Consider the following 15283-nt stretch of genomic DNA (forward strand, 5'->3'; position numbering starts at 1 on the left):
TATAGTCTGACATGTTCTATTTGTCCATCCAATGGTTCAAACTGTTCTAAAGCAATAAGGAAGTGTTACCAGCAAAACTGTAATCCAGTCTTTTGTTCATGTTGGATCAACTCGACCTAAAATAGCTTCTTTCCTGAAAGTGGATCATCAGCAGTTTACGAGGAAGGCTCCTCCGTGCCAAGTGCAGTTTGTTTTGTAGCTTTTACAATCATGGTGTAAAGCTCACCACCCCAACAAGGATATAAGATCAAAATAAAAGTGTGTACGGGCAGCAACACGCAGCACACCGGCCTCAGTACCTGCCGAGGAACAATGGAAACCTTTCAGCCAGCACCACTTTGTTTTGTTTCCATGGTTAAAGTGTTGAGTGTTACATCCTGATGATGCTGGGACCCACTCGTATATCAACCTTTTGATGGTTCCACACAGTAAAATATTTGTGTTTTAACATTATTTAGTTTTCTAACCAATTGTTGAGATGTCATTTTAAAGTAAAATGAAACAAAAATCCACTTTAATTAAACAACGGCAATTTTCAAAAGCCAATACATCTTACATAACACACACATTAATAAACCAATTAAAGGATTTTTATATGTAAGATAAAACTAGACCTGATAGATTTACCAGGACAACCCTTGTAGTGAACAAGACCATCTGTACCCTTTGACCCCCCCCCCCCCCCCCCCCCCCCCCCCCCCCCCCCTCCACCCCACTGGCCTAACATACATCAGCCAAGCTTGCAATTCAACTAGCTTTTTAACAAGATATCAGCTCAAAATGAGCTCCAACCTTTTACAGTGTATGGCTCCAACAAGGACCGGGTGGCTGCATTGCTCTTCTGCTGATAATCAGCCTTGTAATAACGATAAAACAACGCTGTTTCAATGCGTTTTCCTAGATCAACATATTCTCCATGAGCTGGAGGGGAGGAAGATCCTGGTGTACACGCCGTCTCGCTGCGTGAACGGAAAGAGGGTGGTGTGCTACGACGACCGCTACATCGTCAAGCTGGCCTTTGACTCAGACGGCATCATCGTGTCCAACGACAACTACCGTGACCTGCAGACGGAGAATCCCCAGTGGAAGAAGTTCATAGAGGAGAGGCTGCTGATGTACACCTTCGCTAATGACAAGTAAGACTGATGACGGCTGTTGGCCACCATACAGAGTGTGTAAGAGGAACCTCTGTCACACAGTTCCTCTCCCCCAAAATAACCCCATGTGTTTCACACCTAATCCCTGTGTCTCTGTGCTGGTGTAGGTTCATGCCTCCAGACGATCCTCTGGGTAGAAATGGTCCCACCATTGATGATTTTCTGCGGAAGAAGCCGTGGACACCCGACAACAAGCTGCAGCATTGTCCTTATGGTTGGTTTACTGTTTTTGTTTCACCAAGCAGCAGATACAGCTGCTCAGGTTACACTTTCTTGTCGTCTCCCTGGGGAATAAGAAACACAATAACAACCAGCATAGGAGTACTATCTAAATGCGTTTTACATACCAATGAATCTACCTGTAGTCTCGCGTTGCCAGACCCTCTCTCCACAGCGCTGCAGAGGGAGGGTCTGGCTAGTCTACACAGCATTCCCGGATAGGAAGAAAAACATTCTCTGGTTTAATGGCATTTCTTTAAACCAATCACAATTGTCCTGGGCGGCGCTAGGTGTTGAACGCAAGTACGGCGCCTCTGCAAAATAGCCTCGGGAAGGAACTTCTTTTGGTGGATCAAGTGCGTGTATGGAAGGGAACTCTGGAATTGAAATGGCTGTTGAGTGTGTGATGACAATTTAAAGTGCCCATTTTATAAAACAAAATCACTTTTGGGGATTTGAGGTCATATTTTGTGTCTCAGGTGCTTCCATAAGCATACAAACTTGGAAAAAAAACTATCCATGCTGTTTTGAGTGAGATGCAGGTTTCTGAATGTCCTCTGCCTTCAGTCTCCGGAACGCTGGAACGATCCCGTAAATAAAACGTTGATATAGACCAATCTACCTGTGGTTCCTTTGGAAAGCAGAGTCTACAGCCATAGCCGCTTTCCATATCTTTGTTACTCATATATCCTCTGAGTATGACACATAAAAGGTACCCACCTTTCAAACCATTTAATATTCTCTGCAATGCTTTTTTCCCCGAGGTCAGATGTTCAATATGTTTGTCTATGTTTCCCTGTGTCGGTTGTTAAAAATCACCTACAGCTTACAGACTACTAGTCATGCTCAACAGGTGTGCATGAGCTCCGTCGCTGCACCCATGGCTTAGCGCCACAGAGGACGTTGTGATTGTGAACAAATGTAAACAAGCCCCCCCCCCCCCCCGAACAATTTTCCAGTGCTGACACATTGACGTGGAGATGTGCAATGCGACTTGCAATGCGACTAGGCCCTCACCTTTTTTTTTATGCACAGTTCTCTTGACTTTACACATTGATATCTCAGAAGTGGCTGAACAAATGTTTACCATTCAAACTGCATTTAAAACGTCCATATACCCTTGTTTTGAACTTTGAAGATAGCCCTTACCAATGAGGACCCTGAGAACATAGAGATGATCCCGCGGGGCTTCACGTTTGGCCTAAAGCACAGTTGTGCCAAGTGTCAGCATACTCACAATGAACATTCTGATGTTTAGCAGGTATAATGCTCACTATGATCATCTTAGTTTAGCCTGTTAGCATGCTAAAATTAAGTACAGTTGAGGCTGATGTTCTAAACTGCGTAGACACCTCCGTCCTTGTTCTATGTCTTTGTAGAATCTAAACGTTTGAATCTGCCTTCATTCAAACTAGGATTTTAACACAGTTTGGTTTAGAAATGGTAACATGTTTTTTTATGAAGAAAAAAATTTAGACAATTCAGACAACTGAGAAATGCCTTGAGGTGGGCCGCTCTCTCTCAGAGGATATTAGAGTGAGCGGTTTATTTCTTGCCCTTCCTTACTCCTTTTGATCGCACACACACAGTTAACAGTTTCTTCTGATGACACAGGTGTACAGCTGTGGAGCCCATACATAACCTCCTTTCTTTCTTTCTTTTTTTTAGGAAAGAAGTGTACTTATGGAGTCAAGTGCAAATTCTACCACCCAGAGCGGGCCAACCAATCACAACTGTCTGTGGCCGATGAATTGAGGGCTCTGAGAGACAGGGCCAAGACATTCTCTCCCAAAGTGAGCCTGCAGGACACACAGTGCTGCCCGGCTGTGTATCAGCCGGGGGTCAGATACACTTCATCCACACCTCCGCCTGTGAGCATGGAGGATCAATCCCTCAGGGCTTCACCCAACGAGCAGTTCATGTATCCAAGAGACATCAGTAGCCCCAGAAGCCAACCAAACACAAGCTTACACTTTTGCCCGAGCCCCGATGTGGACGAGGCCTTCGGCTCCATGGAGAGCTCCATGTCCAGGCTCTACATCCAGGATGCGCCCTATGGCATGGACTGTCCTCCCTACAGCTACAGCAGCGGGCTGGCCAGCTACAGCATGAACCACGACGACTACTCCCTCTCAGGGTCCTTTGACGGGAACACCCAAAGGCCCTGCCTGGGCGGAGGAGGCTACTACTCTCATCACAACGGTTCAGTGCCCTGTGAACGCCCCATGAGCAGCCATTGTAGGTGTGGTCACCATCAAACAAGGGTGTCCCCCCACCTCCACCCGTCATGGAACTCCTGCCCGGCTCTGCCTCCACATAACAGGGAGCAGCACTTAGGACAGCACTCCAACAGACAGAGCCACAGCTTACCAAGGGACCCATGGGTGCAAAGAAGAGAAAAGAGTCCATCCAGCGAGCAGAGGAAGGGCCTAAGAAGCCAGCTGAGCACCCTCTTCCCTCAGAGCACGGTGGAGCAAGTCATGAATGCTTACCCACACGTCTCAGACATGCCTGAACTGATCTCGCTCATCCAGAGCTACAGGTCCAGCCACATCTTCTAGATAAGAAAGATTCTTAGTTTTGACTCAAACTGAGTCCGCATCTTCTCGTCCCAGAGGCAAAGTGAAAAAAAAACATTTCTACTTCTCTTTTATGCATACTGTGGCATAGCAGCCTTGCTTAAAAACAGTCCAACCTAAGTCTGAATCATTAAAAAAGTGACTCTTTCTGAGGTCTTAAACATGTAGCAGACTGAATGCTATTTCTTTAGTATAAAAGTGCAATGCACTACGCTCCGTACATGCTACTTATTGTAGCAGTGAAAATGTTTGTTAAAGCAGCATGTGTTGTTTTCTCATGTTGCCTCAAAGTGAGGAACTCTATTACACTATTCTGTACTTGAATGTCATTGATCTGTTTTTTATATGAATTTGGTGTTTTGCAGTTCCTGTGAAATAAAAGCACTCAAATCATTCTGGGTATTTGTCAATGCAGAACTCGGTAATTATACAGCAGGTGTTTCATTATCATGACCCATTACCTGCTGCATGCTGGGAGCTCGGGGCCAGTGGAATAGAGCCCAATCGATATATCGGCGGGCCCATATTATCGGCCGATATTAAGCATTTCCCTATTGGGAACTATTGGAATCGGCATTTATAATGGCTGATTAAATATATATACATATATATGATATACATTTGAATCATTTATAAAAAATAAATAAAAATGGACGGTCAACCATGTTGAGTGTTGAGTTTGTCCACCAGAGAGCGCTCTACAACGTCCCTGTTGGCAGCACTGATTATTTTTGTTGTTTTTATTCAAAGGACTTTAAGTTTCATATTTTGACCTTCATTTCTCTTTGACTTATCCTAACTTTTATATATTTTAATGTTCCTGTTCTGTTTTGACATTAAAAAAAAATTCTTATATTATTTTAGTGAGAACTCAAATAACTACACATAACTAATGTTTGTTACACGTTTCAGGATTTATTATTTTTAAATATGTATCGGCCGATATATCGGAATATCAGATTTTTTATTAACCAAATATCGGTATGCGCCTTAAAAATCCTTTATCGGTTGGGGTCTACAGTGGAGCAGCAGTTTTATGTATGTTTATGTTTTATGTATTAATGTAACATTTAAAAGTGGCAGTCCAGTGATTCATTACTGCATTTCCTGCCTACATTTAGGGGACTTTCATGAGTTTTAGTTTTTTAAAGTACAAATCTGCAGCAGATATCTAGCAGATATCCGGCAGATATCCTAGTATCTAATAGTAATGGATGTTTACACCATACAGCTACCATTTGTTTACATGTATAGAATGTATTGATACGTGGCTAAAATGCTGTTGACAAAAAAATGAAGAGTAACACCAGATTAATCTCTTAAAATGAGACTGTAAAAAATGTTACTTTTTCTTAACAGCAGCAAGAGACAAATCATGGATTTGGCAAAAGCGAAAATGAAAGCAAAAGGTAGGAAGACGCATAAATACATCCACTATACACACTATAATATGTTTTAGGTATGCTGACATTAGCCACCTTAATCTTCTGGTCATACCAGACCAAGTTAGACTGCGAAGCAGCAAACTGAGTTTCTGGAATTGATTAAAGCAACAGCTTCAGAGCTCTCTGTCGGTTCAAACCATCAGGAGTCGGGGTGCCCCGGTGCCAAACGTGAGCTGCAACGTCCCTGCTTCTTGTCTGGCTGATTCCAGCGGCTTTCCTCCATCACTCTCAGCTATAAATAGGCAAAAAAGGCAGAAAATACCCAAAAATTGAGAAATAAAAAACTAAACAAACCAAAAACAAACTACATGGGATGCATGCGTTTTCATCAGTTATTGGCATAGAGAAATGTAACTTGTTCACAGGAGACATAGGACTCCTTTATGACTGGTCATAAATGGAAAACACAAGCAAAATGATTAACGTTAATAATGGTACAATTCTCTTGTGTCCCGGTGAGCCAGCCCTGCAATTGATATAACCTAAGTGGGATTCACCCATTGTTAACTATTAGTTTCAGCTGCAGGTTTCCTGCTACGACGCAATGCAAATGTAGGCCCAATTTGTATTAATCCCTTAGATTTGGGAACATTAAGTGTTAACACCTCCATGTCAGGACATATGTTGGTCTCTTCTGCCATCTAGTGGATAAAAACATCAGCATTACAAAGACAAACCCCCCAAAAAAATCTGAATAGATTTTTTTTTTAATTATTTTTTACAAATAACTTATCTGTTACAAAGACAGTTTTCCCAGCTAAAATCAAAAAAACACTTTAGATATCCAAATTATTTTGTTTCCATTTAATAAAACATGAATAAACCGCCTCTTCACACCAAGGTGCAGATAAAGCTGACAACGGATTTCTTTGGATTGGAAAAAGTATGGCGTAAGTGCTTAAGAGACAAGAATTCATTTTAAAATGGGTTTAAACAATAACAAGATTTAGGTTTTAAAAATGGCACTTGGATGTGACAGAATAGAATATCAATACAAATTCAATAGTTCTAAAAAGGCACTGATGATGCAAGGCGACATTTCCCAAGTGTGGAAACAAACTAAACAAAGAAACTACTCCACAGTTAAGGTAAGTTAGTTACAAGAAGTAAACTTTAGAGACACCCTCATCAATAAAAGCTTAGGAGGATGAAGTGAGCCAAATAGAAATAAGAGTATACAAAGTGGACAGTCATGTGTTTTGTGACCCATAAGAATATTTCTACATCACAGGAATACTTTAAACACAAACATATTCACTTTGTTACTCACAAAACAAATTCAGGTGCACAGCAACATGGCAACTCTGAACCCAATCAGCTGTTCCAGGATCGTCCTGATTGAACTGGAGAAGTCTCTTTGCACTGAGGTGACATCGTACCCAAACAGTAAACCTACATTCCAGTTGTCAGATAAGATGGCAGTTTGTAATTTTTGCTTTTCTGACCCCTTCCCTCCCCCGATAGCCCCAACATTTTTTGGGGCATCTTGAAAAATAAAGAAGACAAAAAAAATATAAAAAAAATAGAGACTCCGTCATTGCCTTCCTCTTTGCTGCGTCTGCAGATGGTACGCAGGAAACCCAGCAATGACGCGGGCGATGAACGGAGTGGGCAGACGTAGCTTCATGATGACTGAAAGGGTTTTTGTTGATGTTTTTTACTGCTCTGCTTCTCTCCTTCTGCAAGGCTTCAACTCTCACAGAAATCAAGTCAAAAGCTTTAAATGGGAGCATGGTGCTTATGTGTTTGAAAGAGGGAAACAAAACAAGACAGAAAAGTTAATAAAGTCTATAAAGCTATACTTACAGGAAATACAAGTGATTCATAGTGTGAGGAAGACGGCTTTCAAGGCACATTCTAAAAGTATGTACAGTAAAAAGCTCAAGGGGAGTTCTGCCTCCGTGTACTGTACACAAAGCATGCAACGTAGTTTCTTTTTTTTCTTTTTTTCATTAAATCATGAATGAAGAGACAGAAAAGGTGAAGGGGGAGGACAAGAGGCACGTTTGAGTGGTCCCTCTTGGACATCCACTAGAAACAGCAAACAAACTTTAAAGTCCACGTTTAGTCTGTTAGTTTCCTTTCAGATGGAGAGCAGTGGCTGAACACAGTTCCCAATCCGCGACCATGCCACCACACAGGAAATAAAACTAAAATGTAATCAGCAAAAAGGCACGTTTGCACCTGGGCTGTGTGTGTATGTAGGTGTGTATGTAGGTGTGTGTATGCGTGCCGTCACACTGCAGGGCCACACTCGTAATACTGTAAGTGGGAGCAGCGAGGTATCCCCAGGGGTAAAGTGTCACCCCAAACGCCATCCGAGTCTCTAAGGTGAGGTATTATCCCACTCTGCCAGCCGTAAAGCCGTAAACGCTATCCAGTCAAGCCTTCCGTGGACAGCGTCCTACAAACCTTAGAGAGGAGAAAAGAAAAAGAAAAAACAGTCCAACGCCCGAGTTTTCATGAAACGACCGAAAAAGAACAACAGAAAGGCCCTTTGCTATTCTTGTCGGGTAGAAGACAGGCGGCGGCGTGTGGCAGCCTCGTTGGCTCAGAAGTGCCGCGGGAACTCGCACTGTTCACAGCGGTTGAGAGCGGGATGGTTGAGGAAGGTGCAGGCGGTGCAGCTCCACTGCGTCCCCTCGTCCTCCTCCTGGTCTGCGATGGGCTTCACAATCTTACTGCCCGAGTCTGCGGAGAGGAGAAGGAGGAGGAGGAGGTCAGGACACGGAATAAGAAGAAGTGGAAATCATTTTTATGTAGCGTTTTTTTATGCACCACATAAAAACTAAATTGTGTTTTATACATTGACTGGTCAATAAATAAGTCAGTGCAAGACAGAAGACTTTTAAAATGTAGCAACAAAAAAAACAAACCTACAGCATAGTTTAGTCAGAAGTCTGCACTACAGGCTACACATGGCTGTAATCTGCCAATAAACAGAGTAGAAGAAGTAGAGGTTGGTAACCGGAAACAAAACAAGTCGCCTTGGCCATCTCATCTATGACTTTGGCTAGGTCTTTGGTTTTAATAGTTCTTTTATGTCATCTAGTATTGACCATGTTTAATGCTGTCATCCTGGAGACAAAGCCATGTTGTGGGAATAATGACAGGAAACAGCTGATCAGTCCTGGGAGTTAAATGTTCGCTGTATCAGAAATCACTAAGCAAGGTGATTAGCAAGGTGATTTGGAGCATCATCATTTTTTTCTACAAAGACAAAAAAAAAAACTCAAAAGAGCGAGAAAACGTTGAAGAAATATTAAAATGTTTTAATCCAACATCCTAATGCAAGACTTCAAAATGCATAAACATATGTAAATGGAAACAGGAATAGTGTCCGATACTGTCAGTAAAGGATTTAAAAACAACTCCAAACCGCTACGTAACGTATAATGAGGCTTTCCATGTCTATACATGGAAAGCCTCATTATACTGAAAACACTAACATCTACTGTGAAGTCAGAGCTTAAGGTTAAAGATAAACCTAAGAGAATGTGTGATGATTAATCTTTAGCATTTCTATTGTGAAATATTGGATAGTTTTACCTCTTCAGAACTCTAAAAAAGAAAATTGATATTGGGGAAAATCAACAAAAATTTCAAAATGCTCAGAAAAAGTTGATAAACATCGTAAAAGTGCCGAAATCATTGGACAAAAGTTGCTGCTAAAGGCCTTGGACACACTTTTAAAAATACCGCAATAATACCAAAAACCGTGATCATTTTGGTAACTATAACCATGAGCTTAAATGTCACACCGTTAAATCCCTAGTTGGGTTGCTACAGACTTTTTAGTTCATTTAACACTTTAAGTTTAATTCAACAATTTCCTGGTTTTATCAAAGCCTAAATACAGAGAGATGGCTATGGATTTCCAAATAATAAGCAAACGGCTTACAATAATTAAAAGACCTGCTACATTAAGACGAGGGGTTTGAATTTCAAAGACCATATATATGGTTCATGATACAGGAAGGAGGAAAGATAGAAGAGGAGGACAGAGATACCAACCGAGTGGGAGAGAAGGGGATGGACCAGAGGAGGGCTCCATCATGAGCTCAGAGGTCACATTATATCTACATCCTCTCCTGTCTGGCCCAGGTATGATGGAGCCGAGCAAAAAGCGAGGGATGGATGGATGGATGGACGGATGAGTGGAAGGTGGGAAATGGATAAGTGAATAAAGATCAGCAGGTAGGGAGGAAGATGAAAAGTGCAGAAATGACATATAAAACAGGGTTAAACCAATATTGGGGATGATTTGTAATGCAATGATTCACTACATCTAAATAAGGAAAATAACACCACATCTTTAATCTATTATAAATGCATCCCTCATTTTGCAGAAATGTATTCACCGCTGTGTGTTGGTCACTGTGGATTAACAGCTGTGAGCTCCATTTATTTACGTTTCAGTAGAATCATAAAGGGGCGAAACAGTGAGTGCTGAAATGTCCATTATAGTAATAAAACAGTGCGAATGTCGTTCCAACGATGTTGTTATTGGTCTTTAACAACCCGTATTGGTATAACTCTGATCCAAACATGAATGGAACAGTGAAGTTGCTACCATCAACCTTTGAGAACACTTTAGGGCCAAACTAGTCTAGCTTTGCCAGACCTTCCTCCACAGCGCTGAAAAGGAGGATCTGGCTAGTCCACATAGCATTCTGGGATAGGAGAAAAAACTGCTCTGGTTTATTGACCTTTCTTTAAACCAATCACCAATCAGCGCAGCAAGCAGCCACAGTGCCTCTGCTAAATAGCCTTGGGAAGGAACTTGTTTTGGAGGAACATGTGTACGTTCAAAAAGTAGTTTTAGTCGTGCAACAGAAAACTCAGATTGGACAGATAGTCTAACTAGCTTTCTGGATTTACCCTGCAGAGATCTGAGGAGCAGTTAACCATAATCCTCAGAAATCCACCGGAGGTTACAACGCCAACACAAAGAAAGAGGAAGGGGACGGACATCCGACCAAACAGAAGGTAATACGTTATAATTTCCGGCGGCAATAGAGCAATCCCAGAAGTGGAACATTGTACAGATATAGATATAGATATGGGGCCGTACAGGTGCTTCTGCAGATGTTGGCCTATTACATAAACATGCAACACCACTAACAGTCACTTAAGTCAGTAAGTACAGTCAGAAAAATGTACACCTTGCAAAAAATAAATGAATAAAAAGCACATAAAGGAAATATACAGTGTATCATCACTAGGACTGTAACTGGGCCACCCCTAAGGATGTAAGTGTCAATGGAATGAGGAATAACAAGACATGAACATGCTAACTTTTTCTAAACTTACCGATAGATAAAGTACCTTTGGGTTTGGGTGGGACAGGACCGAGGAATCCAATGTTGTCATAAAAGTTATGGATTGCACTGGGATTAAAGTGTGGTCCTGTAAACAAATGGAAAAGAGTGGACTGAGCTAGAGCTGCACAATTGGTACAGATTCTTGCAAAAATCACACTAAATGACTATAGTACATTTTTATTTATATTTCAATTAAAACTATGATGAAAACAATGATCGCAGCTGCAACGTCCGTCAAAAATAATCGCTATTTGACATTTTCTTCATATTGTGCAGCCCTAGATTGTGCATTTATACACACAATAAGATAAATTAAAAGCATCCCTATTCAGAAAGGTCATCATTCATCACATTTTGAATAGACTATAAAACAATAATGAATAAATGCATTTACAAATACGTACTGTATACACATTGTCCGATTTATCCACCAGAAACCTAAAACAACCAATGATTGTCTATCCTGTAATATTATATGAGCTGTGGCTTGGTGTGCCTCCCCAGGTCTTGGATCAAATAAAATGTCAGCTTTTGTTCCTTAGCCATCACGACTGAATACTAACCATAAATGAAGAATTAGAAAACTGACTGTTTTTGCCTAAAATTAAATCCCAGGTACCAAAGGGTCTGTGACTTGGGTTGGGAACTGCAACCCGGTGCATTCCTACAGTATCTCCCGGTTGAATGACAATTTTGTGCTTTCCTTGTTTGACTGTTTTTTTTTTTTTTATGAATATCACTTCAGGCACCGTTTAAGAACTGGTATCAGGAAAAAAAAAACACAAATGATTTCCAACCCTATCTGTGACCGGTACTATTCATTCAAGTAAGCAGTCTCTGTCGGCGGTGGAGTGCTGCCAAGGGGCCAATAAATCCTGTGTTACCAACCAGCAACAGGATGCAATTCAGGAAGAAGTGGTAGTTAACAGCACAATGGCAGCACCTTAAGCGTGTGTGTGTGTGTGTGTGTGTGTGTGTGTGTGTGTGTGTGTGTGTGTAGAGAGGATGTGAGCAGCTGCAAAGACTGGATCAAAAGAAAGAGAGAGAACCAACAGAAACATACCTTTTGTTTGAAGGAGATCAATTTCTTTGGTGAGGCAGTCAATGTCGATCTGCAGTGACCGGTTTTTACATCGCAGCTGCTTCATTTCCTCAATCTGAAAAAGAGTGAGACAGGAAAGGATCAGCCGGCCAGCATCACACTCAGGCAGCTCTGAAGGTTGGATCCAGCTGCTCAGTCAATAGGGCCAGATCTGTGACCGTGTCAGAAGGAGAGCTGCTCCACTCTCCAGAGCTGGCACGCCTCTGTAAACAAGGAACCAAGGAGCCAAGGAGCTACTGAGTTCGGCAACACCAGCCAATTAACCTCCCGCAGCCACGTCCCCCTCTGTTAACTCAACTGTAAGAGCCGACAAAAACAGCTGACTCGACCGAAAGCTTAGAGCGGCACTTGATCTGAACCCGAGGGGCTTCAACAAACTTGCAGCTGCAGAGCTTACATAAACATGAAGTTGTGCAGATAAATGTGGAAAGTTCCCTTAGTTTTCTTTCAAACTGTCGCTCTTACGGTTTTAGCTGCAGAATGAACTGTGAAGTGAATATGTGTGCTCTTTCAGTCTTAAAAACTGGAGCCATATCAGCTAAATCCTAAACAACCCTGTAATCAACATTTTCAGGAGCACTGATGTGCCATGAGCTTTTTGTCTCTTCAGGCTTTATCTGTTAGTAATAACCAGAATAAAACATTTGTTTGCCGTTATGAAGAACAACTCAGATGAATGCTAATAAAATATATATATATAATAAATATATATAATATCTATATAAAAATATAAGATTTCCCCATGTTTCTAAATTCTGGCTGGTGTAAGCTGAAATGACCATCAACTTATTTATATACTTAACTACTGTTCTCAACAACAGATATCAGTTTGTAAAATTAGAATCGGGCGGCAGGAGGTCTACTTGTTAAGACCTACAGTCTACCATATATAACTGCAACGTTTGATTCAGTCTGGGGTCCTACGTAGCATTACATACCCCCATATGTCTTCTCTAGGAACTGTCACTGTCAACTTAAAGCAAGAAATGGTCTCAAAAAAAGATTCACAATGGACACATTTATGACATCACTGAGCTTACAGAAGGAATTTGGGAGGCGGAGTTGGATCTCTCCAGCCGTCTCCTGGTCAGGTCGTTTTCCATCTCATTGACCTCCTCTTTTAGCTCCTCCAGCTTCTTCTTCTTTAGCTCCAGCTCGTGCCATAGCCTGTCCATGCGGGCCTTCTGATGGACCAACAACGCTGGAGAACACACATACACATATAGTAATGTCATCAACCGCCTCCCCTGGGCTACATTCATTCACTACTTAACAACATAATTTAGCATGACACAATCAAAAGAATATTATATTAAGGAATGCATGTAACTAAATACAGTAGATCAACATAAAAATAATGCTGATAATAATCACTGCAGTGGATATCTAGTACTGACACAGGATGAGCTCTGAATACACCAGTCAAACAAGTTTTGAGCATAAAGGAGAGACGGGGTAACCGCATCAGATTCTTCACCGTTGTCTCTCAGACTGCGTGTCATCACCTATTGTGGTAATACGAAGAGATCATCAGTATCCAGGTTAGCACATTGCTGCAGGCACATTCTGCAGCAGTCTTTAATACAGAACCTTCCCTGTGCACATGTTTAGCTCAAGTCTCTACAGCATGTGTCCCATAATTCATCAACGTTCCTGATTCTGTTGACAGGTTTTACCACCTCCTACGCAGACATTAAATGATAAACAACTCTATCTCCTGCTACACACAAACACACACTTCCCAGCTTATGGGAAGATGGTCTTCTGGTGATCACGTACTTATTCTCCTGTCCAAATGTCCTCGAGCTGAACTGCTACCCGCTTGCTTACTATGAGTCACAATGTGAGAAGAAGAGCTAAATATGTCAACGGCCCAACACTCGTACAGTTGAATGTAAATTGAACATGATGCACGTAATGTTACAGTAATTTTAGTTCAGCTAAGATGAGGAAAAAGGTCCCTTCATTTTATACCACGATTGATAATAGTCTTGGTGTTTGGCTCTTGAATTAACCCCCCTATTTAATTTATTGTGATAATGATGATGTTTAAGCTAATCTTCCTTCTTGGCAAACACATCCCACTATTTTTGTCATTTCAAGTAAGCTGCAGTGTTTCCTGTCGAGCAAGAGGTTTGCTGTACTCCCTCAAAGAGAGAGGGTAAGTGACAAACAGAGTGACAGCTGACTCATAAGAACAAGTTGACCTGAAGGAGCACATTATATGGTGTATGAAATCTCTGTATACTCACTGTGCTGCATTTTTTTTTTAAACTATGATAGTGTGGTTATGGGTCACATCTCCCACCCAGGTGTCTCCTTCCTCTCCTTGCAGTTCTCGCACTTACAGAATCCAGCATCTACCATTTTTCCTCAGTGATTTCCTTTTTGGCCGAGGTTAAATAGATATAAATATAAATGACTGACAATACTCTTCTTTGCCAAGAAATCAACATGACCCTGTCTTACACGTACGGGACACTTGTCGCCGTCAAATGTCTCCTAAAGTATCCACAAATTTAAGCTGACAAATAGGTCACACAGAGAATAACACTTAATGTTAACGCCTACTTTTCATTGTTGTTTTCAATTCAGGAGATTAGGGAGGCAACAAGTCACATCATTATGCAAAGCTTCAGTGAAAGATCTGGTACACATCTAACTTTACATTCTAAAATGACATCCTAAATTAATATTTTTTTTTTTTTTTTGATGCAGTCTGGCTTTGTATGGTTACCCAGCAGAAATACTGGCAGAATCAAAAGGGCAATGTCTTATTGCAACAGGTTTTATTTGATGCTTCCAAGACTTAACCGACTGGTAGTTCAAATCTTTTGACGTGTGGTTGTATGTGGAGGTACTTCTGCATAGTCAGTGTATTAGATGGCGGTCGGCACGCCGCCAGTTTGGAGAAGCAGGCAGTTGTAACGACACAGAAGCTAAGCAATGTTCTGCTGTGGATGGGGACAGCAGTTTAACACATTTTAGACACCTAAAACATCTATATCAATGTAAGGGGGTGTTTTATTTAGATTATTTTCATTGCTTTGCCTTCTTATCAGACAGCCCTTTACAACAGGGAACTAAAGCAGTTATCTTTGCTATCTTCAAGGCCACCAGACTCCTTTGACAAAAACAGTAATTTTAACTCAAAGAGCACGAGTGTTGCCGGTCTACCACTGGCTTGATCAGTTAGTTAGTTTGTGTTATTGTGTGACTTTGGTCAATCTAAACTAACCTTTTAAAACACCAGTCACACAGTGACACAAGCAAACTAACCAATCGAGACAGCGCTTGACAAGTACCTCCTCTGTTCTGCAAGGTAAAATGACAGTTATTTTTTTCCAAAAGAAGCCTGGTGGCGTTTATGAATGTAGATAATGTCTTCGGTTCACTAAAAACAGGGCTGTCTGACAGCAAGGATAAAGCAGTGAAAATATTGTAAATATAGCATACT

General features: G+C 41.4%; 2 protein-coding genes across 6 annotated transcripts in view; one reads left to right on the plus strand and one right to left on the minus strand.

Annotated features, from left to right (window-relative positions):
• Positions 1-4349, plus strand: part of LOC117961941 (probable ribonuclease ZC3H12D) — an 11424-nt gene extending 7075 nt beyond the window's left edge. The window contains exons 4-6 of the mRNA XM_034900980.1: positions 902-1136; positions 1265-1371; positions 3045-4349. Coding sequence (XP_034756871.1) covers positions 902-1136; positions 1265-1371; positions 3045-3937 — 1235 coding nt within the window. The 3' untranslated portion in view covers positions 3938-4349. The remainder of the gene's footprint in view (positions 1-901; positions 1137-1264; positions 1372-3044) is intronic.
• A 2704-nt stretch (positions 4350-7053) lies between these two features.
• Positions 7054-15283, minus strand: part of tab2 (TGF-beta activated kinase 1 (MAP3K7) binding protein 2) — a 45497-nt gene continuing 37267 nt past the window's right edge. Inside the window, exons 4-8 of one of the 5 annotated variants that reach the window (XM_034900961.1) lie at positions 12867-13027; positions 11788-11881; positions 10714-10809; positions 9415-9495; positions 7054-8091 (exon numbers count right to left, since the gene is read on the minus strand). In XM_034900961.1, coding sequence (XP_034756852.1) covers positions 7952-8091; positions 9415-9495; positions 10714-10809; positions 11788-11881; positions 12867-13027 — 572 coding nt within the window. In that variant the 3' untranslated portion in view covers positions 7054-7951. The remainder of the gene's footprint in view (positions 8092-9414; positions 9496-10713; positions 10810-11787; positions 11882-12866; positions 13028-15283) is intronic. The other 4 variants (XM_034900962.1, XM_034900963.1, XM_034900965.1 and 1 more) reach the window with 4 other exon arrangements.

Source organism: Etheostoma cragini, chromosome 18 (genome assembly GCF_013103735.1).
Source record: "Etheostoma cragini isolate CJK2018 chromosome 18, CSU_Ecrag_1.0, whole genome shotgun sequence".
Lineage (NCBI taxonomy): Eukaryota > Metazoa > Chordata > Actinopteri > Perciformes > Percidae > Etheostoma > Etheostoma cragini.